This window comes from Oryzias latipes, chromosome 6, assembly GCF_002234675.1.
Source record: "Oryzias latipes chromosome 6, ASM223467v1".
Classification (NCBI taxonomy): Eukaryota; Metazoa; Chordata; class Actinopteri; order Beloniformes; family Adrianichthyidae; genus Oryzias; species Oryzias latipes.
Genome location: NC_019864.2, coordinates 6,403,784 through 6,427,851, shown reverse-complemented (window position 1 = coordinate 6,427,851; position 24,068 = coordinate 6,403,784). Strand labels below are relative to the sequence as shown.

The 24,068-nt window shown below is 41.9% G+C and overlaps 3 protein-coding genes across 10 annotated transcripts in view; 1 reads left to right on the top strand and 2 right to left on the bottom strand.

The window, feature by feature from the left end:
* Nucleotides 1-2,929: 2,929 nt before the first annotated feature.
* On the bottom strand, nt 2,930-12,682 carry LOC101157127 (troponin T, fast skeletal muscle isoforms). 6 transcript variants are annotated; one of them, XM_004069376.4, is made up of 14 exons: nt 12,526-12,675; nt 10,901-10,941; nt 10,664-10,677; nt 10,066-10,074; nt 9,494-9,652; nt 7,261-7,279; nt 7,091-7,136; nt 6,898-7,014; nt 6,719-6,796; nt 6,454-6,561; nt 6,265-6,377; nt 5,945-6,035; nt 5,414-5,454; nt 2,930-3,237 (listed from the first exon to the last, which is right to left on the bottom strand). In XM_004069376.4, exons 2-14 carry the CDS (start codon nt 10,918-10,920, stop codon nt 3,201-3,203), a joined length of 852 nt encoding a protein of 283 aa, XP_004069424.3. In that variant the 5' UTR covers nt 10,921-10,941; nt 12,526-12,675; the 3' UTR covers nt 2,930-3,200. The 6 variants fall into 6 exon arrangements, with proteins under 6 accessions (XP_004069424.3, XP_004069423.3, XP_023811330.1 ...); XM_004069375.4 differs by lacking the exon at nt 9,494-9,652 and having other exon boundaries at nt 12,526-12,677; XM_023955562.1 differs by lacking the exon at nt 10,066-10,074 and having other exon boundaries at nt 12,593-12,677.
* A 2,603-nt stretch (nt 12,683-15,285) lies between these two features.
* LOC105354172 (mucin-6-like) lies at nt 15,286-23,409 on the top strand. 2 transcript variants are annotated; one of them, XM_023955561.1, is made up of 4 exons: nt 15,286-15,516; nt 15,853-15,901; nt 18,917-20,016; nt 20,098-23,409. In XM_023955561.1, exons 3-4 carry the CDS (start codon nt 18,932-18,934, stop codon nt 23,078-23,080), a joined length of 4,068 nt encoding a protein of 1,355 aa, XP_023811329.1. In that variant the 5' UTR covers nt 15,286-15,516; nt 15,853-15,901; nt 18,917-18,931; the 3' UTR covers nt 23,081-23,409. The 2 variants fall into 2 exon arrangements, with proteins under 2 accessions (XP_023811329.1, XP_023811328.1); XM_023955560.1 differs by having other exon boundaries at nt 18,917-23,409.
* LOC101170922 (non-muscle caldesmon) overlaps nt 17,032-24,068 on the bottom strand; it is a 44,302-nt gene continuing 37,265 nt past the window's right edge. For both annotated transcript variants that reach the window (XM_011475750.3, XM_011475749.3), the window contains exon 13: nt 17,032-17,827. In XM_011475750.3, coding sequence (XP_011474052.1) covers nt 17,805-17,827 — 23 coding nt within the window. In that variant the 3' untranslated portion in view covers nt 17,032-17,804. The remainder of the gene's footprint in view (nt 17,828-24,068) is intronic.

Here is a 24,068-nt window from a genome sequence, read left to right as displayed (position 1 = left end):
CAGTAACCTCCTGCACCACACCCTACATATATCTGTTCACTTTATTTGTTTGCATATACTTTTAGATTTCTTTTTCAAAAGTAACACACATTTGATCATAAAATTTATTAAGATGTTTCAGTTTACTTTATTATAATTTGCTTTATTAATTTGATGTTATGCTTTGAGTTACCAGTGCTAAAGGGAACCATTGCTATTGCTGCTGCTGCTGCTGCCATCTGCTGCTGGAACAATCAAGTCAGGCCTGACACAAGAATGCTTGCCAGTCAGCAGAGGCCTTATATTCAGCAGGCAGCTAATTGGACTGAACCATCGCCCAGTGGACAAGGAACTCTTTTTGTGTTTCTTTACTTTAGTTTCCATTTTGATGGTCCTTAGTTTCATTCATTGTGTATGTTAATTTACTATAGGATGGACTTTAGTTTAGTTTGTTCTCTGTATTTTGTCTTAGTCTTTTTAAGTTCCCCCTTGTGTGTCTAGTTGGTTTGATCAGCCACTATATATGTTCCCTTGTGTTTGCAATTAGGGAGGTCAGTTTAATTATGTTGCTTTGTCTGTTCAGTTGTCCTCTGTTACATTTAAAAACTTGAGTTAACTTTGTTGCTTTGACCTCTTTTAAGGGCCCATTTTTGCCCATTTACACATTTTGAAGAATAAATTTAAATATTTTTGATTAAATTGTTTGCTGTCCTTGCCTTCTACTGCTCGGTCCACCACAGACTTGGACAATTTGCTAATTGCTAATTTGTTATGTAACCATTATATTTACTTAAGTCAGGCAACTCATGCGGTAAATAAATGTATTTTCACATTCTTTTAGTTTGGCATAAGGCTCCGTTCAATTACATAAGACAAGATCTCCGTAAAACTTTTGGGTAATAAACTACCCCTAACGGAGCTTATAGGTGGAAGCCGGGGAGAAGGGTGGGGCGACGAACGCAGCGCTTGCGGTAAAGGAAGAGAAGGAAAAACTTGCACACCTGGACTTAAATAGGATGCTGAACAGGTGAGTAGATTAAATTGAACCTTCCTAGGGAGGAGTAAACGTACTGCTTGAGTAGTCTGCCTGAAATGCTCTCAAGGTCGCTCACTTTATGGTAGCTCATTTAGCTAATTTGGCATCTACTGATGTCTTTAAGCTTATTTTGCTAAAATTGTGGTAATATGCTATATAGTTTTTTTTGTTTAATTTGGCATCTACTAAGGTTTTTTTTAAGCTAATTTGGCATTTAGCTCAAATTGTACATGGTTTCTTAAGAAACAACAAAATCTCTATCCTTGCATTTCCTCTTTCAGTATCCTTTTTCGCCATTAATTAACAATTTTGCTTACTTCTGCAATTTTTTCATGCAACTTGTGATTTTCTGCAATGTAATATAATTGCAACATTACAATAGAAAAGCTTTTCTGCAGCTTTACACTTACAGCCCTAAAAATTCAGCAAAGTTTCGACACACAACTTCAGGAATTTTTCCAAGTTTTTCATTTCAATAAACCTCTGCTTCTTCTGCTAAAAGTTGTGCAATTAAAGCAACCACCTTTAGCAATTACGCAATCAAACACATTTCTGCATTAAATGCAGACTTCCTACTTAAATTATTTCTCTCTCATAAGAAAAATGCCAAACCTGCGTGTCAAAAACAAAAAAAAATGGATTTTTTTTTGGAGGGGGACTTTAAATCAGTTTAACTTGTCTGAGTGGGTCAATTTGAAAGTAGCCTGTTGTGCTCATGATGTGTCTTACATTGGGCTGTATCAGTAGAATTAGAGGGTTAGGAATTTCTCCATTACAGTTTACAAAATGGAGGCCCACAAACAGAATCTTGCCTGGGGCCCCCACAAAGCTAGAAACGGCCCTGCCCGTGCAACAGAAATGGCAAGCTATATCGGAGCTATTCAGGCACACAGTCAGATGTTGGCTCAGATGAGAAAAACAGTGACGTGCGTGGATCTTCTTTGTCTGCAAATGGTCTTTAGGTCCCATTCAGAGTTCACGTAGTATGGCTTAGCTTCATCTGCTTATGGTCGCCATAGAAATCATGTGACTGGACAGCTACAGCTAAAATAATCATGACAGTTGGGGGAAAGAATCTTGGGGGTTGGTGGATCTGTGCAGATGAGACAGACATACAGAGATGGAAGGATGTTGAGCATGTTGGGGTGATGAAGGACAAAGATGGAAATGTGTTGACAGATTCCAAAAGTGTGAGGGAAAGATGGAAGGAGAAGGTTATACAGGAATCTCTGCAGACCAGAACGTTTGCAGATGACATTGATCTTTACTGCGAGCAGGAAGCAGGAAGCAGGCGGAGGTTTGTTCTGGAAAGGAGAGGAATGAAGGTCAGCTTTGTCAGGACAGAGAATCTGTTTTTGAATGAGAGGAACCTAAGAGGAACGGTAAAGTTAGGGAGCAGAGAAGGTGAAGGAGGTTCTTAGGGTAAACAGTCCAAAACCAATTAAACATGTAAATTTTCACCTTTTTTTTTCTCTGCAGACAACAACTTCTTGTAGTTAAAGTGATCAAATGCTTTCAGCTTCCTCAGTTGTCTTTCATACTTTGTATTTTTATGCTATTGTGTGCACATATTTTTATTTGTTTTTGTGCAGGAATGTAGAAAAAGTGCATTTTTATAAAATTTGCCATAAAATAAAAAATTGGATTAATGAAAAAAGGTCAAAACAAATCAAAGTCTTTTAAGCGATTTTTTTTTTTCATTCATTTGTTTTGCCAAATTAAAAAAAAAGGCACAAAAATAAGCAAGCTCTTTCTGTTTTTTTTTTACTAGACTGATTTGAGTTTTTCTGTTTGTCATTTCAAATGTATTAAATTAGTTTGCAAAGGAAAATTGTGTTGAACAAACGACCTTAAAATAGCAAATCTAAAAATACGGAATTTTATTGATTTTGAATAACAACAGATCTACAGACATGCCTTGAAGAGTCACACTTTATTTACAAAAATACTGAGAACCAGCAATGGAGGGAGAGGAAGCATGACAAAAATTTTCCTTCTTTTAATTGCTATTGAACAGCAGCTAAAGGCATTTGGTTGGCTTTTCTCCATTTGGCTTGGTAACTGCGGCGCAGATCTCAGAGACAATAGTTTCTTTGGTGCAATGATCTTCGCCACAGCATGCTGTGCTTCATCTGGCGTGTGTTGATCATCGTTTGGTTTTCGTGCAGAGGCAGTCTGAGCCAGTCTACTTCCTGCGGCGGGCAGCAGCTCCCTTCTTGCTGCTGTAATGTGAAACAGGAAAACAGAAGGAACGTTAAAACTGAGCTTGATGACAGCCTCAGGGTCTGCAATGGTAGCAAAGTAAAAGCAAAGGGCCAAGCTGTGCAAAAAGTTCTCATCACTTTCAACCCCTCACAGGACGCAGGTTAGTGTTGTACGCAGGGTTCTCCTTTATTTAGCTTCTCTTTTGTCATAATCATTTCTCCTTCCTTTGTGTATGTTTTTTGTGTACCATATTACCATATGAGGGATTTATCTTATTCTTATATTACATATGTGGGGAATGGTGTTTTTGTTCATTTCTTGTGATGTGTACAGCACCTTGAGCTTTTTCTTTGTATGAGAGGTGCTTTACAAACACAATGCATTTGAATTTTAAATCATTCAATGTTATAGAAAATTGTTAGGTCATATAATAGTTTCAAAATCACCCTAACTCTTCACTAATGGGCATGTGCACTTTAAATGAGATGGGTTGGATGTACAGTAACATATTTTACAATAACTGATAACAAAGTTGTGCAAGGCATTGCTAATCGACAAACCTGACTAGCCCACCTTTACGTGGCTTTTGTAGGTCATTAGGAATAATATCAGATTTTGTTAAAAAGGAGTGCAGGTTCTTTGTCTGTTTCAGAACTGTGAGGAGTTTGATATGATACCTTTTCATTTGGATTCAGATAAGAGAAGGAATGTAGCTGATGCAGTTGACAAGCTTGTCCAAAAAAAACCACGCCATGCTGCACGTACCTGGATTACTGGTGTCCAACAGCCTCCGTTTTCACACAGCAACCACATAGTTGCTGTAGTACTTCTCACAGTGAGAGTTGAAGAGTGAAAACATGAACATGGTGCTCGTGGAAGCACAGCAAAAAGCACCGTTTGTGGTCATGGCTTAGAGGCTACAGCTGGATCAGCATCCAACGCAGGTGAGACTTTGGCTGAATGGGACTTTCTCCCCTACCCCTCTGGCTCCTCCCTATGGCACCAATTGTAGGGGCATTTGAAGTTAGTGGTGCCCGAAAGTTATTTTTAAGCGGTGGCCGTAGAAACTTACGGCTGGGTAGCCATCCACTGGTAGGGTGTTTCGCATTGCGCTTTGCCGTGACCAGAAATGCATTTCTTTATGTGGGTGTCTTTGTTTCTGCATGACTTTTTACAGTTATAAACCCATTGTTGTTAGGTCCGAGCGCAGGCAGCTGACTTAGCTCACCGGCGACTACCGATGAAGTCATGTAGTGTTAGTGACGTAGGAATTTCTATAACTCCTCTTGGAGGACTAAATGTAGAGGTAGGAAGAAGTCAGAGAGGTCAGGACGCAATTCGAATTCAGCCCTAATGTTGTGATCATCTAATCCTCTTCAGCATAATCATACTTTAGATTTCAATCTTTATTTGGTTATTTATTTTTGCTATTCTTAGTCTGTTAACCATTTCCTGTTTAATCAATAATTTCTGTTATTTCTGGTTAAAGCATGTTTCCACCCAGAGAGCAGTGGGCGAAACATATCAGCTACAGTACTTACTGCTTCTGCAGTACATCGATGCGGTTTCTGAGGGTGAGCACCTGGAAACAACACGCATCTTTAACATTCAGCAGGTCACCTTTACCTGTGAGGGGACAACGGCCGCTGCTCCTGCTTTACCACAGGCTGCGGTACGTCTGAGGAGATGCATTATGGGAAACCAAGACAGTGACGGACCGTTAACTTACCTGACTGAGCACACACACCTGACAAAGACTCTGTGACATTAAAAAAATGTGATCCTGTTCTACAGCAATTACTACTTTGATTAAATATTAGCCAAGATTTACTTGAAGAAAGCCTCTGGACCACAAACAAATGAGAGTGTAGCTGTTTGCTTAAAGAAAAAAAGGCCAAAAGAAAGAAGTTGTCCTAAATTCCTACACTCTGTTTTGTTTGGGATTTGTAAATTACAATTTGTTTTTGTTTCAAAAGCTGAAAAAACTCATTCCTAATTAGTTTAAACAGCCTACTTGAGCTGGAGCTTCCTTTAGCCCTAAAAAGCATCAGTACACCTCTGGATTCAGGCGGGCTCAGAAGCTGCTGCATCCTCTCCCGACCAGCAGCAATGCTCTGACTTTTCAATCTTCCTTCATGCTGTCATGCAGCGAGCTTGAAGCTGGCAGCAGCTGTGCTCAGCTACTCTACTTACAATTTACTGAGTTCCTCCACTCTCTTACGCAGAGTTGTAACCTGAAGGGAATCAGAGTTCAGGGTGGTTCACATCTTTCACGTGATGGAAAGTGATCAAGAAGATTGTTTTCTTTCACTGATAATTCTATAATGTTCTTTAGCAAGAATTTATCCAAAGTCATTGTCTGTTTTTTGAGATGGGTGGCTCTTTATGACTCTTTTCCTGGTTCACCAGAGCACTTCAGAGAGTGTGCTTTTGTGTGGGCACAACACAGATTGATGAACATGTTATTTGAACAAACTAAACGTCACCAGATACATGAAGATACTTCCGCAATGCCCAGAGAAATTTTGAGTCCGTCTGTTTTGACATTTTTTGAAGATAAATAAAATGGAATCAAGGGAGCCTGGTGGGTATGTCCTTCATGGTCTGTGGATCAGTGGTCTGTGAGACCTCCCTGTATGACTCGAGTCAGTACAGTAAGACCGAGTCGAGCCGGGGAAGCTCAGGGCTGGAGGGGGTTGCTTTGGTGTGGAGCCGAGCTCTCACCTCATACTTCTGCCTCTTCAGTCTCTCCATGTGCTCGAACTTCTCAGACTCCAGCTGGCGCATCCATTCATACAGCTCAGTAATCTTATCCCTGCAGAGCAGAAGAAGTGATGCTACAGATCCACCTTTAAACACCATCAGTAAGTGTAAAATAAAAACCCATGAAATAAAAATAAAACGATTTCATAGCATTGTAAGGCTGAGGAAACTGGAAGGAAAGGGACTTTAACATTAACAACGCGTTTCTGCTTATTCAGGTAGTAGATGAGTGGGGAACTGGGTAAATGGAATACAGGAGTGTGTGTGTGTGAGACTTTTACTTCAGCTTGTCTTCACTCAGATGGTCGATGTTGAGCTGCTTGCGTCTGGCAGCGAGGATCTTCTTCTTCTTCTCTCTCTCAGTCTCTTTCTTTCCTCCTCTCTTCTGGTCAGCCTGTTTCACACAGACAGGTTAATCATGTTCACGGTGAATGTCCCCCAACACTGATGTGGGAGTGTTTTTGACAGACCTTCTGCAGGTGGCTGCTGTAGGTGGAGCTGGTCATAGCAGACTTCTTCTTGGCATCCTCCTCAGCCTTCTTCTTGGCATCCGACTCCTCCTTGATACGCCTCTCCTCCTGCATTCAACACAAACCGAGACTGTGATCCATGTGGTCAAACTCTGACAGGCTGGATCATGGATGAGACTGATCTTACAACTTAGAGCATCAAAATGAAACATCAGGGATAGCAGAGTTAGCAGAAAAGCTAAAGGGCTGTGTGACAACAGCAGACCTCACGTCTGGCCTGGCGCTCCTTGTCCTTCTCAGCACGGATCCTCTGCTGCTCCGCCCTCTCAGCGCGACGCTTTTCCTGAAGGCCAGAAGATTCTGGGTCACAGCTCAGACTCTTTCCACACGCACCTCTGTGTGTAATTTCAACTGGTGAAGTTCATCTTTAAAGTTAGAACTCACAATCCTCTCCTTCAGTGCAATCAGCTCTTCCTCCTCCTTCTTCCTGCACTCGAAGTGAGCATCGATCAGGCCCTGCAGCTCCACCAGATCCTTGTTCTGACGTTTCTTCTGGATGTCCTGCATGTGGAAAGAACAGATCCAGACTTAGGGGGAGAGACACACACGTTCCGTCATCAGTTTTTGATATACTCACATCAAAGTCCACTTTCTCACCATCTGGGATCTTTGGGGCCGTGGGCCTGTGGGAGATAGTTTGGCCCTTCAATATCAGTGTCAAAAATCACCTGCTGATTTATTGGTTGGCTCCAACCAGAACTTCTTCAGAAATCAATTAAAATTAAAATCCACGAAAAGCAAACTTACTTGAACTTTGGCTTCTCCTCTGTAGTTTAGGAAAAGAAGGGATGAGTACATGGTTAGAAACAAGACACATTATTTCAGTTTCCACAGGCATCACATCAATCAAAGTTTGTAGTTTTTATTCTGTTACAAGAAAGATTAATTAAGAAAGCATCCAAGGTTTTAAAATTGTGATTAGAACAGGTAAATGAGAGCAAATTATTTACATCGGGGATTCAAACAGAGGCGTTCAAACAGTGTGTTAGGGCACTATGTGGTAACAACCTTTCTTTGATTACACTCCAGTCTGAATAGTTAGTGTTGTATGCTGTTTCCTAACAATTTCAATTCTTTTGTACTGCTTTTTGAACGTTTTATTGGTGTCACTTTCAACACCTTTGCATGTCTTTTTTGGCTTGACCCCATGAGGATTCTTTTACAAGCATGGCACTTAATTGTCCTTGTTCCTTCTGGTTCTAGCAGCTCCACACCATGCAGGTGGCATGTCTCAAACTGTAGGTTTGCTGCACACTGAAGCCAAGGTTAGCATATTCTTCATTTCCTTTCTAAACTCAGTGAAAAGGGTCAGTGCCACATGGGGAGCACTCCTCAAGTTTGACAGAAAGGTGGCGCAGCTCCACCACAAGAGAAACGGATTTCAGGTCCACCAGAGGATTTTAGATGGACATACTTCCTCTTTAAAGACTGCATGCATCAAGCATGGAAGAAAGTCCAAAGTGTTAGTGTGAGAGACAGAGCAGACGTTACATTTTTAAAACAAGTTTCCTATGAGTTGACCACAATAATTATTCAAAAAAGTAAACCAGAATTAGGTAGTTATATATCAGGGAAAGTAAAACCATTGTTTAAAGCATTTATGGACCACCATAAAAATATCTCACAGATATATGTTGCTGTTGTACCGATTATCCATGTGTACATTTTTTTTCTTAAACAAACTGAGTTCCTGGTTTCACCTTCATTTTAGATAAAAACTACATTTCCTATTGAGATGAAAGGAGAGTAGGTTGATTGCTGTAAATGGATCCTAAAAACATAAGGTGTGTCAGATCCAGCTTGTTCAGTGTGTAAGGCTAACATTTTCAACCCGAGATCCTGCTGAATGTAGCAGAATCCACAGGGGCCCAATGAGCGCAACAGCAGAGGAAGACCAGTGAAGAGTGATGGTGACCATCTAAGAAGTTACTAAGATTTAGCTGCATGCTGAATGAAAGGAGGAAAAAAACGGTGATGATCGCACATTTCCTGAGTCTTACTGTCAAATGACGTCCTGGGATTAACATTCAGAGATACAGCAAGGAGGTTCAAATGGAAAAGAGGTCAAATATGCATGCTTACAAACTTTAGAGTGAATGTTTCATAAGTGCAGTCAGTCCAGCACACAATGAGCATCAGTTTCTTAAAAAAGCATGGGTGGCCTTCATTTTTGGTTCTTTGCTGAAATTGGTACCTTTAAAGATTATGCGGCTGATCGGAAGATTTTCAGTTCATTAATAAACAAATACAAGAATAAACAAAGCAGAAAAACCTGCTTGTAAAACGAGAAGAAACTGATCCTTGCAGTTACTTAAAAGAATCATGGGTTAAATTAGACTTTAGTCAGATGTGACTTAAAGGCTGAAGTCACTTTGAATCTGAAGCTAATGGTTCTTCCTATCTTTGCATAACAAAGTCAGAGTCCCTTTAGCAGCTATTCTGACTTAGGCTTCTTTTGCTGATATGTTAGTTGAAGTGATGAGCTGCTAAAAGTTTGATCATTTTAATAGTGTTTGATAGTACTATGCTGCTGGTTTTTAGACAGAAAATCCACAAGAAAGTCTCAGCCTCCCAGCCAGAGTAGTAAACCAGGAAAATTGAAAAAATAAAGTTGTGATACAAATGACTTACAAATTACAAAATATATTTTTTAACATCAGCAAACACTCACAGGAGGATTTTTGAGGCCTCTTTTATCAGCCACAAGACTAACTTTATGGGGGATCAATTTAACAGCTTGGCTTTAGTAGAAAGTTCTGCACTATAAGTTAATAGCGAAAGCAAAACATGTGTCTAGAGTTGAGAGGAAGGTGAAATGTGTCTAACTTTTATCATTTCATGCTGTTCCCAAGCTCAGAGGATGTTATGGGCCTGACTGGGTCAGGGAACCGAATAGTGGGGTCTGCCTGTCTGGCTTTAAGCAGTGGAGCACACCTGATGCCTGATAGAAAAGACCTCTTCCCCATCTTGGCACACATACCTTCAGGCTCAGGCTCAGGCTCTGCTTCTGGTTCTGGCTCTGGCTCTGGCTCTGGTTCTGGCTCTACCACTGGTTCTGGCTCTGGTTCTGGCTCTGCGGCTGCCTCTGGGGCTGCCTCTGGGGCCACCTCTACTTCCACTACTACCTCCTCTTCTACAGCTAAACGTCATGCAGCCAGGATGAGGAGGAGGCCAGTGAGAGGGTTAACGGAGGCAGGAAGGGAAGAGGGTGGAGGAAAAGAGGCGGATGGGGTGAGTAGATGGAAAGGAAGATGTGAGAAATGAGGAGGTTCATGAAGGGTGACGTTTTTGGGCAATGCCACCAGGTTGCAAACAGTTACAGGGGCGAAGAAGGTGTCACTGAACATGGCCTGAGATCGCCTTTGGGAAACCAGCACAGCTATTCAAGGACAGCCTGAGACAGATTTTGACCGGATGCTTCAATTTATGTATTTTCCGACTTTTGGGTTCTGTTAGTGTTGATCAGCATGCCACCAAAGGTAACCGTGGAGCAAGAAACACAACCTTCAAGAGTGAATGACAAATTAGTATCAGATCTGCCGACTGTCTTACCATCATATTCTTCATGTCCATTGGAAGAAAGAAAGGAGCAGAAGAACAACATCAAAAGATCCCATATATACCCACTCAGACAGAATACTCAAGTACAATGTGGGTACACTGAGGATCCATGCTAAGCATTCATTAAGCAGTCCTTCTGGGCTGATTGGAGCTCTTAGAATGAAGCTTCACATTGAGGAGAAAAAAAGCAGTTTTTTCATCTCACTGATCAGCTTTGGAGGACTGCAAAATTTCAGACAGTCATGCAGAGCTGCAGGATTCTTTGCCAACAGGTAAGCATAACACTGTGTCTGAGGAAGACAGATGTTGTTTCGACACACACGACACTGTCCTGTTGTTGGTGCTGCTGCCTGCAGTCATGCTTCAGCAAGACCACAATATGTGCTGGCTGCACGGCGCAAATCTGGAGGAGTCAAGCCAAACTGGCAAACATATTCTGTTCCTCAATGCAAATACTTATGGAAAATGAAAATGTAGTTAGGGACGTTTCAGAGGTTTTGGTGGGATTTAACATCGAGTTCCTGACTGCGCCTAAATCAAATGAATGATGTTTTGATCTTTTTAAAGAGGGGAGGGGGATGCTACTTACCCTCAACCTGTTCTCTGCAAGACAGAAGACAAAAGCAGTGATTAGAGGTAGAGTTTCACATTTATTCTCTTTAAGAGAAACAATGCATTGAACTTAAAAACCCCAACTCAGAATCTCCACACAAGGAATGATTAAAATATACTCCTGAAAAACAGGAGCGAGACCAGAACTGTGGTGTCTGACAGTTGTCCAATAGTTACAGATTTGGAAGTGCTGGATAAAAGCGAGTTGACTTACACTTCTTCTGTGTCAGACATGGTGACAGTGGACTTTGAAACCTGAAAATCCGAGAAAAGAAATGAACTTGAAGTCTGTTAGAAAGCATTTTAGGCCACCATGTTGTATTTTTAGCTCCGGGTTATGTTTCAGATGTCTTCAACATGTGCTGCCGACCCCGCCCTGATCAAGGCGTCTCTACCCAGGACACCTTTTTCTCCCAGCACACACACAAAATTCAGTTTGGATGAGTGCAGATTCATCTGAAGAATTTTTTTTAGATAAAACCTTTACAAGGAGCTTCTATTTGTTGTGAAGTTTGTCCCATCTGTCTCGGTTTATAATTATGAGTTATGTCTGACTGAAATGTGAGCCTCAGCTCAAATCTGCTTCACTTGTGATAAATGAGAAGGAGTCCAAACATAGATTTCTAGCAATGGTCAGTATTCAGCTGCCAAACAAGAAGACTAATGTGGCAGTTGAGCAAAACAGTATACCAATGAGCAAGTGTCAAAGGTCCTTCTTTTCCTGTCCTCTCCATCAAAGGTGCTGCAGATGCATTTGTGGTATCGCTTTTCCCAAAACCCCAGATTTTTCTCAACTCAAGATCCTGCAAGAATTCATCTGACTGTATAGAATGTAGCACAGGAAGCCGTTGAAGACAAACAAACCTGACCTGAATTTACTCAGAAATGAATCTGCATCTGATTTCGGCTTATCCTACATTAACCTCATAATCAGAAAAGACTTCATGAAGGTGCCCCAAAGTCAGAGGTGTTGCCAACAAACAGCTGTTCACAGCTCAGATCCAGTTTTAGCAGCCATGATTTTGAGGATTGGGTTCCATTCTCTGGACCATAACCCATAAATCCACCTTCATTCCCTTTTTGGGCCGTTCTGCTGTCACATGGTTCTTTCAATCATCCAGCTGAGGCTGCCTGTCTATGGAGGCCGGTCTTTGCTTCAGAATATAGTACAAGTCTAACAGGTGGTAGTTTGGGACAGATCTAGCTTCCAAATTTCTTTGTTGGGTCTCCTAAAGTCCAAAATGAAAGTCTCCAGAAGAAACAATTGACACTGAGAGATTTTCTTCAATGTGTTCCAGATTCTAAAGTGGTCGTTGTCAGAGCATGAAAGCATTGGGTACATACGTTCACAGCCTCACCAACTAACAGGCTAACATTAACATTTGAATGCCCATGCCTAAATGACAAAAATCAACCATTGGGTTTGTCCCTTCTCTTCTCATCATGTCACAGTTGACATTGGATGTCTGCTGGGGTGGAAAGCTGCTTCAAAGGCTTTAAGCCATCTGTAAATCCCCCAGGTATGACCCTTTCCAACATCCCTGGGCCACCAAACAAAAACAAGCTAACATCCTCATCTGCTCTACGCCTCTAAAACTCCACAGTTAAACATGGCCAAGAGCCAAACCCAGTGCTGATGAGTTCATCTTCTCTGTGTCCAGTGTCAGGACTCTAACATATTGATATGAGGCCGTTTTCTCTATGATCTGTCTTTTTTTCTTGGCCACAGTTTGAACCCAGCTGTTTCCTCTCTAAAACATGCAGTCTCAGCAGCTGAAGTTTGTTGATGTTTGGGAACATTCTACTATTCATGCTTTCATTCTCTCCCCACCTCCTTACCTCAGAAACGCTGACAGAAGTGAGCTCCCTGCTGGCCAAGACAGGCTGTAGGGTTCTGCAAACTTACCACGCTGATTATGTCCTTCTGTTATAGTGACACCCAATCCAGTGGACCTCCTCATTGGCTGAAGATGGGCTCTGATGTGAAGTCGTCCATGTCATGGGGCAGGAGTCACGTCTGCAACCCCCCCCCCCCCCACCCTCTGATGGAGCTCCAAAAGGAGATGGAAGGGCTGAGTGCTTTGGAAGGAGACTCAAGTTTGGGAAAGGCTGCAGCCAAGATGGACACGGGATTCTATTCTGGGGCCACTGCATTAGGCAAGCACATTTCCTCTGAGAGTTAGCTGAGAGTTGGATATCAGTGAAGCATGGCAGGTGTTGTTTCTGAGCATTCACAGAGGATGTCTGCAAACACATCATGTTCACTGGAGCAGAAAAATGCAAATGAAACCGTTTAAGCTTCTAGAGAACTTTGTCTTGTTTGTTTTCTCATTATGTAGCATGAACGGCAGGCAGATGTATTTTTGCAGAAAAAGCAGGATGAATCATCTAGAGAGCTTCACAGCTGCTCCAGTTTGCTAGATGATGAGACTGAAGCCACGGCTTGGTTTGACTGGGTGAGAGATGACTAAAAATGTTTATACTTTCATTTCTTTAGCTTGTTGTCTCACTGGTAGGGCCTGGACACATCACAGAGTTAAGCAGCTGCTTATTTGGGGCTTTTTTTCCTAACCTGAAACACACTGTGCTTAGTTCACTGACTAAATCCAAGTCACCACCGCTCACTAGGCAGCTCCATGTGTTGAATACAGTCTGACTGCTGTACATCTTTTCTTACATGCTCTACAAAAGCCTACTCATCCAAGGACTATTTATCACAAACTAGTCTAAGCATTATGGATCCATGGATCCTCTTATGAAGCTCCTTTAGTCTGTTTTCACGAGTGGAGCCTATTCCTTATGTCATCAGGTGGCAGACAGGCATGACAGGTCTCCAATCCATCACACACAGAGACAACCATCACCACACAACTGCACAGACTCTACTGTAACCCTTGTGCTATCCCAGGCACTTTAACATTGAGAGTTGGGTCATGTAGACCCACTAGACAGTGCGCTGAACTTTTTTCTTCAATGATTTGTGATTTTCACTGGTGTCCATGGACTACATGAAATCTTTCCACCTTTATCCTACTTTGTCATGGTAGGGAGAACACGTCAATGTAAGGGTGGGGTCATCTAAGATAGCACAAGGGTTAAGTCTTCATTACAGTCTGAGGGCTGCCTGTTCAGTGCTTGTGTGTAGTCTTCCTGTAGTTTCCTCAGATAAAGCCTGACTCCCAACTGCCCTTACTGATGAATAAGTCAAACTTGTAAGAGGCACACAGAGGGTTGTAGAATGCTCCGTCAACCTGTGGACCAAAAATGCTCATGCACATATTTTTCTACGGGAATGCTGCGAGTGATAGTTATCCGACATGTAAGGCTAAAATGAGGTTAAAGTGGGTTAGCTGCAGGCATGTCATACGAAGTTTTCAGTTTTTTAACACTCCCCAAATCCTGCAACCAGCCTGTGAGGACTGTTCATGTGTTAAGCAAGCTCCTTGTGCAAAGCCTAACTGTTAGAAATGAGAAAATAAGACAATCAGAGTTTAGTTTGTGTGGACAATCTATGTGTGTTTATGCACTTGCGTGTATTACTCCCAAAAGGCAAGATAGCTCGTGCTGGTTTGCGGCGCCTTCCGTCCGTGAAACCAGTGTTCGAATCCGGGCTGCTCCCTATTCCCTTCTGTGCCGGTCCCAAGCCTGGATGAATTGAGAGGATTGCGTCAGGAAGGGCATCCGGCGTAAAACATTGCCAAGTTAACCATGCAACTCATCCTCGAATGAGAGGTTGTTTCACCGTGGCGACCCCTGATGGTACAAGCCGAAAGAGAAAGAAGGCAAAAAGCAAGCAGAAAGAAAACATTTTGTAATTCATTTAGGCTTGGTTCAGTAGTTAAAGGGTTAGGATGCAGCCACTCCTCTCTGCAACCCTCCACAGGCCCAGACAACCCAAAAACATGTGACTAAACGTCTTGTACTTGTACTTCTGCTATAGAGGGTTCCAAAGTCAGAACTGAGTGTAAGTGTGTGTGTTGTGCGTGACCCTTGTGATTGAGTGGTGACCTGTGCATGATGCATCATGTCGTAGTCTGAAAACAGATGGATTATGCTTTCCTGACTACTCTGACCTCAATCAGGAAAGCATCGGTTGCAGATCAATAGATTATAGTTTGATGACAGAAAAACCCATCAGTTGTAGCACACACCCTCTTGAGGATCTGAGGTCACTCAGCATCACAGAGGAAAAGTCAGTTGGTAGGATTTCAGTGTTTGATGTACTGGACTAAAATACTATAGCCGACCATTTGCCATGAAGTGACGTAAAGCATATATATAGAACCCCATGCACCTATGATTTTTTAAAAAAAATCATGAGGATTATGAGGATTTGACCTGACTCCTCTTATGTTACCATGCAGAAAGTTAATGTATGGAGCACAAAGTGTCAGAAAAAGTTTGAAACATCCAAAAATGTGGAAAAAAAAACATTTGACAGCTTAAGGTCATTCTGAGAAATCTGGAACCTTTCCGTTTGATTTAAATAATATTGCAATCCAATTGTCTTTCACTTCACTGACCTGACTTTCCAAAAAGTAAGTGAGGGGTGCTTGTTAGACCCTTTAGGAACCCCTGGGTGGCCCTCAGACCTCACTTTTGGACGTGTGGGCTGGTGTTGGGCCGGAGATGTCCCAGTCACTTCACTCTCGTTGCTGTCACTGAGTAGCTCCAGGGCTAAGGATTTATTTTTGGATGCCCATGGCGCCGGGTCCTTCCATTTGTAGGAAGGGGGGTCAAGTTGTGCTCGAAATGAACCTGCCATCCTGACACTCTAGGCTGGGACGAGTAGGCAGCAGCCGGGTGGCCCCTGAAGCAACTACCCTTCAGGTAAGCAGTCCATACCATTCCACCCTTTGTAGTCCAGACAGACTGAAAACCATAGTCCAGAGAGCTAAAGAGGAATCAGCTGCAGAGTCTGCTGTGTTTAAGCTGTGTTTACTGACCTAAACACAGGCAGGGCTGAGCTAAATGTTAGCCGGGCAATGTTTGCAATTCTCAGTGGCCTCAAAGCACAGCGCAGTTTCTATGCTCTAGTTGCAATGAGGCATGCCCAACACAGATCCCAATATAGATTGGAACTTCGATTTTAGTGTAGCATAGTTTTACAGAAAAAAGTTGTTTAGTTTGATATTTTTTAAAGAGTATTACATCTTGTTCTTTAAGGGGATCCAGCCTGGAGTGCTTTGGAAAACGGCTAAAAAGCTCTTACCGGGTAAGTCCAACAAGTGCTCAATTCAGCTAACTGTCTGCCATTTTTGTGTAGATCCTCATAATGTCACTGAAGGTAGAAGTACAACGCACTTTGGAGCTGGAAGCATTTACTTAAAGAGTCCAATATTTGGAATCTGCATAATGTTTTCATTACACAGCTATTATTACTCTTTCCTCTTTTGAACTTGGTCGTGAAGGCGCTCCAAATACCAAACCTAGCAAAGCCTTAAAAGGAAGACTGAGCATCTCATGTGTCAGTCAGGCAGAGAGTTCAGGAAGGAGGAGTTGGATGAGTCTCAAGCCACCACCCCCTGCCCCCACCCCACCCCACCCCACCCCACAACAATGCAAGCCTACATTTCACTGAGGTGACATTTAAGTGTGAACTGATTCTCTCACACTTGTTTACACACAGACTTCAAAATTTCAGGTATCGTGTGTGTGTAGCTCCAAGCTTCAGGACATTCTGTGAATAACCTCATGCGACGGCTACTTTTATTTCAGAATCACTGCACAGTGTCAAAGCTTAATAATTCTTATAATGCTTGCAAAATTGTAACTGATAGCAAATTAAAAGAAGGAAGTCCCAAAACATTTCCATGCATAAGACATCAGAAAAACAGGTGATCTTCAAACTGACCACATGAGCGTGCACACTTGTTTGTGCAGTCCTGAGAGGGACCTGATATGTATAATGAAGTACCAATAAATCTCAGTCAACATGGAATCTTACGAGGAGAGTTGGAGTAAAAATAAACAAGACAAGTTTCTGTTATGATCAGTTTTACTCATTTTTTTTGTTTTAACCCTTTTACTACCTTAGATGACCCCACCCTTACATTGACGTGTTCTCCCTACCCTGACAAAGGTGGATAAAGGTGGAAAGATTTCATGTAATCCATGGACACCAGTGAAGATCACAAATCACTGAAGAAAAAAGGTTCAGAGCACTGTCTAGTGGGTCTAGATGACCCAACTCCCAATGTTAAAGTGCCTAGGATAGCACAAGGGTTACAGAGTCTGTGGTGGGAGGAATCTGGGCATCTCTGCTCAGACTGCTGCGTCCCACCAAAGATCCAGCCCTTTGACCCGTTAGAAAAGGATAGATGGACAAAATGCTGTGCTGCTTGATATTACAAACAAAATGAGGGGTAACAAAACTCCTCCAGTTTTATTTAAAAAAAAAGGTCACACCCATTAACAGGCAGGAATCTTAGCAAAGAAGAATAAAAAATGTGTCTACCATGAAGGAACGAGAAAGGCATCAGCAGGTTAACTAAAACAAATTTCTGTAAGAATATATTTGTCTGTGTCTAATAAAGCTTCTGACAAGTGAATCATTTTAATCAAATGTAGGGGGAAAAACCTCATCCAGTGAGCATTGGCAAGATGCACCAAGTGTCTTTTAGCTGTCTCTTGTTTCATCAGTTTGTCTCTTTTGCAGGTTTTTTATATGCAGCTCAATTTTCCCAGATTGTTTTGCAGTCAAAAGATCCGTGTGAACCTGGTCAGATTCAGGATGCACAAGAAGCCAGACATTATTTATTTATGCCATCTCTAAACAGTTTCCCCAAAATCATATAACGCTCAAACTGATATCAAGAATCCACTCTGGAACTATGTGAAGGTGAAAAAATAGGATATTTAAAAATTCAGAAAATGCAAAACAAAAGACAACACAATCCTATTATAAAAATAAAAAAATTGACAGCTAGGCAAAAACATACTTTTGTTGAATATTCTGGACAATATCACAGTGACCTTAAAGTGAACCCTGCTTTCACTTTTCAATAGCTGGGAGAAACTCCAGCAACCCCTCTGACAATCCTTAGGATGTGGCAGAGAGAAGTGAGGCTGTAGAGATGCTTGGCTGTGCTGAGATCAGATGCAGACATGGCACCACCTCAGCAGCTGATATGATAGGAATCTGTAAAAGAGAAAGGCAAAAAATGTTTAGAAATGTCAAATACAATATGAAGTGTTGTATGTGTACACTTCAGGCCTGAATTTAAGTTTACAGAGAATAAGGGATATTACAGATTTGACGCTGAAGAAAGGAGTAGGGTCCAAAACACACCACCACCCCAAAGTAGAAATTGTAGTGTGTGGCTCAGAGGGTCCTGATAAGAGCCCTGTTTAGTGGTCTTACATTTTCACATTTAATTTAAATTAGTTTAAAGCACACTAAACTTAGCTTTTTCCTGATTGGTTATTTTTTATAATGGGTCATGGGCAGGCTCTCGGTTGATTGGCTTCTGTTTAGAGGCGGGAGATCTTTGTTTTACTTGAAATGTAACTTTATTTTCAGCTATCATCTGGAAAGACAAAGCCCTACCTGACTGTAAGACTTTGGTCTGTGCCAAACAAGTTTCACACTCTCCTTGTTAAAGCTGAACTGCATGCAAAAGCACCACCAAGTAAAACATTCAATACACTGATCTCCAGTATAAGTATATTTTTAATGACTAAACATCTTGATGATTAAAAAATGATTCTTTTTTAATACCTCAAAACCATCCGTTAAACACACTTTCAACTTTTTACATGAGTTTGTGATAAGCAAACATTATCATTTATGATTAGTGTCATCAAGATGTTATTTTTTTATGTAATTTTGTCCACTTGATTGAGGAGAGACATTTGTAAGGTTCAATAGCGGAAAAACTACTTCCACAATTTTAAAGGACTCTTTTTTTGATCATTTTAATCTCTTGTTTGCAGTGATGTACTGTTTCTCAGTGCACTTCTCTGTGACTTCTCACCAAGAACCAGCCGGAAATGGACAGGTTACTTGGTGAATGAAGCAAAGTGCAGTTTGGAGGTTTGCTTGTAATCCAGCAGACTTTTTTTTTGTGCGCCTGCAATCAAGTACTAGTTTCTGCAGTACGTAAATAAGAAAAAAACAACATGTAGGCTGTTGTTCTGTTTGTCACTGCACCAAAGATAACTAAAAACTATCTGCACTACAAAACATTTGGTGCCACATGAATTTAAAGTGTTTTTTTGTTTTTCACAGGGTGCTAAAATATTAATGGCTGTTGCTTATGGAACCATCGGCCGTCCAGGCCTGCTTTCCCAGCAATACGGTCCACCCCTGCTTCCCAAGCCAGGAAAGGACAATGCCCGACTCCAGAAACTACTTAAGAGGACTGCGAAGAAGAAAGCCTCTGCTCAGGCATCACAGTCAACTGCACCTTTCCGCTCCAGCTTATCCCCTGTAAATGAAGCAAGCCCGGATCTCGAGCGTAGTGACCATTTTACCCCTCCCAGAACACCAGAAACATCTCCCAGCCTCTTTGGTATTCAGCAGCCTCCACGGTTCACTGTAAGGCCACTGTATCAACATGTTCCTTCCCCTTATCCACAGCGAGCAGCTTTTGGTAGAGCAGCTAAAATGTCCCCTCCAACAGTGGCCCTCCCTTCATACTCATCCTCACAGCATGCTGCAACAATTCTGTCACATTCTACATCAGCTCATCATTCTGAAGTACCAACCTTGATGGAGCATGGCAGCCAGCCAGTGGTAGCTAAAATATCTCAGTTATATTCCATTATGCCTGATGTGATTCTACCAACTCCAGGCCCGTCGTCATATATACCATCAGAAGGTCATGCTGTTATTCGACCTCTCACTGTTTTGACCACAATTGTCAAATCAAGAAGTCCACGACCCACGTTTAAAGCAACAGAGCCTTCTAAATCTCCAAAGCCAATGTTTGAAGTCCCTCAAATTAGGATGTACACAGCAAGCACATCGTATTATGAGACAACCAGGACACCACCAGTATATGACTCCGCTGGATTAACAGCCATCGGCAGCACAGTCTCTCAAAGTAAAACGTCAACAGAGATCAAACAAAAAATCACAGAAGCATCTGAAGTCAGAGGAGGGGGGACCCCAACAGCTCAGACTCCTTCATTAAAAACAGATCCTCAGAGACATACAACTTTGACGGGCAAAATGGGTTCTTCACCATTTTTAGGTGTTGACACTTTTAAAAATGATGCAGCAGAAAGCAAAATAGCCACTTCAGGGCTTAAAACCAATGGATCAACTTTAATACCCATATTCCAAAGAAGATCCCCTGTGCCTGAAATCCAAAGAGCAACTCCAACATTTGACGTCCAAAGAGCAACTCCAACATTTGACGTCCAAAGAGCAACTCCAACATCTGACGTCCATAGAGCAACTCCAACATCTGTTGTCCAAAGAGCAACTCCAACATCTGTTGTCCAAAGAGCAACTCCAACATCTTACGTCCAAAGAGCAATTCCAACATCTGACGTCCAAAGAGCAACTCCAACATCTGACGTCCAAAAAGCAACTCCAACATTTGACATCCAAAAAGCAACTCCAACATCTGACGTCCAAAAAGCAACTGCAACATATGTTGTCCAAAGAGCAACTCCAACATCTGTTGTCCAAATAGCAACTCCAACATCTGATGTCCAAAAAGCAACTCCAACATTTGACATCCAAAAAGCAACTCCAACATCTGTTGTCCAAAGAGCAACTCCAACATCTGTTGTCCAAAGAGCAACTCCAACATCTTACGTCCAAAGAGCAATTCCAACATCTGACGTCCAAAGAGCAACTCCAACATCTGACGTCCAAAAAGCAACTCCAACATTTGACATCCAAAAAGCAACTCCAACATCTGACGTCCAAAAAGCAACTGCAACATATGTTGTCCAAAGAGCAACTCCAACATCTGTTGTCCAAAAAGCAACTCCAACATCTGATGTCCAAAAAGCAACTCCAACATTTGACATCCAAAAAGCAACTCCAACATCTGTTGTCCAAAGAGCAATTCCAACATCTGACGTCCAAAGAGCAACTCCAACATCTGTTGTCCAAAGAGCAACTCCAACATCTGACGTCCAAAGAGCAACTCCAACATCTGTCGTCCAAAGAGCAACTCCAACATCTGATGTCCAAAAAGCAACTCCAACATTTGACATCCAAAAAGCAACTCCAACATCTGACGTCCAAAAAGCAACTGCAACATCTGTTGTCCAAAGAGCAACTCCAACATCTGTTGTCCAAAGAGCAATTCCAACATCTGACGTCCAAAGAGCAACTCCAACATCTGTTGTCCAAAGAGCAACTCCAACATCTGTCGTCCAAAGAGCAACTCCAACATCTGACGTCCAAAGAGCAACTCCAACATCTGTCGTCCAAAGAGCAACTCCAACATCTGACGTCCAAAGAGCAACTCCAACATCTGATGTCCAAAGAGCAACTCCAACATCTGACATCAAACATCCGTCATTTGAAGCTGAAAGAGTTAAAACCTCCACTTATGAGTTTCAAACATCAAGAAACTTGGTGGGACGCCCTAGGACCCCAGCATATTATGTGACTCGGCCCACAACACCCATCTTTGAAGTCTCAAGACCCAACCCTCTTTTGTTTGCGGTGTCACCAATCACAGTAGAGTCAGAGAGGCCAAAAACTGATGAAACACTTTCTGAAGTCAGTAGTTTGTCTACTCATTTAAGTGGTAAGTCTGCAGAACTCCATAAAAGATTAGCAAACGGGGACATTTCATCTGTGGAGAAGCCTGATGTTAAAACAGTACAGCAAAGTATTACAGAGCCAAAGCCATGTCATGACCTAACAAAAGGAAGGATCTCAACTCCAGCAGATGGCGTTCAAAAAGCTGAAACTCCTTCACCTGGACCATTAATACGAGAAGCTGCTGTCTTTCAGAGGCCAAAGACTCCAACTTATGAAGCGTCTCGACTCATGACTATTTCACCTGGCTATAAAAGACCAAAGACACCGACATACGGCATTTCAGCTCCCAATGTGTCTGGAACAGCCATCCAGAAACTCCCAGCCCCGCTTTCTCAAAAACAAAAGTCTGCCTATCGTGGACTCACACCAGCTGAATATGCTGCTTATGGTGGAATCAAAACATATTCCCCAGCCTTTGGGATATCAAGTTTTGAGATGGCAACGACAGATGAAGTAAAAGCTGAAAAAGAAATACCAGGAGAGAGCAGTCAAGAGCCAAAATTGAAACAACAAACAACCAGTGAGGTTGTTAAGACTAAAGAAAACCCTGAAGATCTAAAAGAATTAGTCTTGGTTCATCATAAACTTTCTGCTATGCCTTCAACCCCTGTCATTGTAGTTTCTCAAGCAGCGGATTCCTGTGAAACAACTCTGCCAGAAGGGACAGAAACCGTATCTGTTGATTCTGTGGCAAAGCAAGATGTAGCTTTGGTTCAAACAGTGGAAAAATATCCAACACCCACATGTAACACTTCGGAAAGCCACGGGGAAGGATTTTTAACTCAACACACCAAGACAAATGGTGCTGAAACCAAACCTGAAGAAAGTAGCCAAGATCCCCTAAAAGCAGTGAAAAGGCTTCTTGGCAAAAACAAAGAATTTACAGCTGACGCAGAAGTCAAAACTGGGTCTAAAGCCAACATTTATGCACAGCAAGAACAAGAGGCTCAAACGTCTGTCACCACGATCAAACCTGAAGGTCCAAAGCCAAGTCTCAAAGCACTGGATCAGAAGACGACCACCATAGAATCAGACGGAGGAGACAAACAACGAGAAGAGACACCAGAAAAAGTATCAGAAGAGAAAAAGGAAACTGAGAATCTCTTACCCTCTGAGCCTCCCGTAAAAGTAATGCAAAAGCTTAAAAGTGCAAAATCTAAAGGAAGTGGTTGGTCTCGACTCAAGAAACACATGGTAGTGGAACAGGAAGAACCCAAATTTCCAGAAAAAGGTTCTCAGAAAGAGGTCACTGAGCAGGACCAAGATCAAGAAAGAATTGTAGAGGACACGCATAAGAATGAGCCCCGACTCCAGGATGAGAACCAACCTAAGGAGATGGCAACAAAAATGTGGGACGCTGTCCTCTTCCAAATGTTCTCTTCCAAAGAGAACATCATGCACCAGATTGAGCTGAACCAAAGTGAGGAGGACAAAAACGAGGAAGAAAACAATGAGCTGAAAGAGATACCTTCGTTTGCATACCGACTGCCTGTGTTGCTTTTTAGTCCAAAGTTTGATGCTAAAAAGCTGAAGGAGGCAGCATCACGGCCTGTGACAAAAATATCAACAGTGTTTGAAATGGGTTTGATTGGGAGGAAAAGTAAAGATGAGGAACCAAAAGACTTTAACAGAACAGCAAGAGGGTTTACGTCAACTTAGCTTTGTGTAAAGTGCCCAATTCTGAATCAGAAAATGTGTTTGGCAGAGACGAAGAGCCATCATCAGCAGAAATAATGTACAGGTCTAGATGTAGTCTCTGTGTAAGGAAATATTGTTTGTCAGATTGCTGTGGGAAAATCCCACCAGACCTTTGTACTTGACAATTACATATTAGGTTTGTAGCTGAAGATGGCTTAAAAAAAAGGAGCTGAATCTGTCTTAAATGATCGTTGAAGTGTTTATCTAATCTACATAGTTCACTTTTGTCTTTGTCATCATACATTCTCAATAAAAAGGTATTATTAGATCACTGGGTATTTATACACAGAGTGCTGTCTTGTTTTAATTGTTTTGTCTTGATTTTGCTGGTAATTACAACCCTTTGTTCTTTCAATGAGATGTGCATAAACATTAAGAATACCAAACTATAAAATGGTATGAACAAAAGGATTTGAAGTCTTGTGGAGTATTTTGAAGACTTGGGGCCCTGTGCTATCCAAGTGCATAGTGTGCAGACTAGGGTGTAGCACAACTGTTAAAGGTGAACTAAAACAGTGTTTTTCAACCAGTGTGCTGCTGAGGAGTTAGGAATATGAAAGATCTTTAAAAACTTTGTTCTTTGTGTTTCTTTGATTAAATTAAAGACATTTTTATAAGAATGATGGTACCGCGATTTAGCCGTAGCTTCAGCTGTTTTCGGAAATGTCCCGCCCCTTTAACTTTCTCCACCACTCATTCTTGGAGGCTTAATCACATGTCATCAGTCTGACCAATCAGAAGTGGTTAAAGTCTTAACGTCCTTGTTCCTATCTAGCTCAAAAAGTCTCTCAGTTCCAACAAAAATACCAGCTAAAGCTCGTCTTTAGCGGTGTAGCTTTCCACAGAATCCGGTATCAGACCGTGGAATTAGTGAACAAAACAATGAAGCTCAGAGACGCAAGTCTGTTTGCGTTCAGCGGCTGATGCACTACATCTCCCATGATGCATT

Bases quoted from the DNA above. Each gene is read 5' to 3' on its own strand.
- LOC101157127 (XM_004069376.4), bottom strand. From the start codon at position 10,920: ATGTCTGACACAGAAGAAGT. The intron at 7,015-7,090 runs GTGAGTATATCA...TTCCACATGCAG, and splicing joins GTGAGAAAGTGGACTTTGAT to GACATCCAGAAGAAACGTCA. The intron at 6,378-6,453 runs GTCTGTCAAAAA...TGTGTGAAACAG, and splicing joins ACAGCAGCCACCTGCAGAAG to GCTGACCAGAAGAGAGGAGG.
- LOC105354172 (XM_023955560.1), top strand. From the start codon at position 18,932: ATGGCTGTTGCTTATGGAACCATCGGCCGTCCAGGCCTGCTTTCCCAG.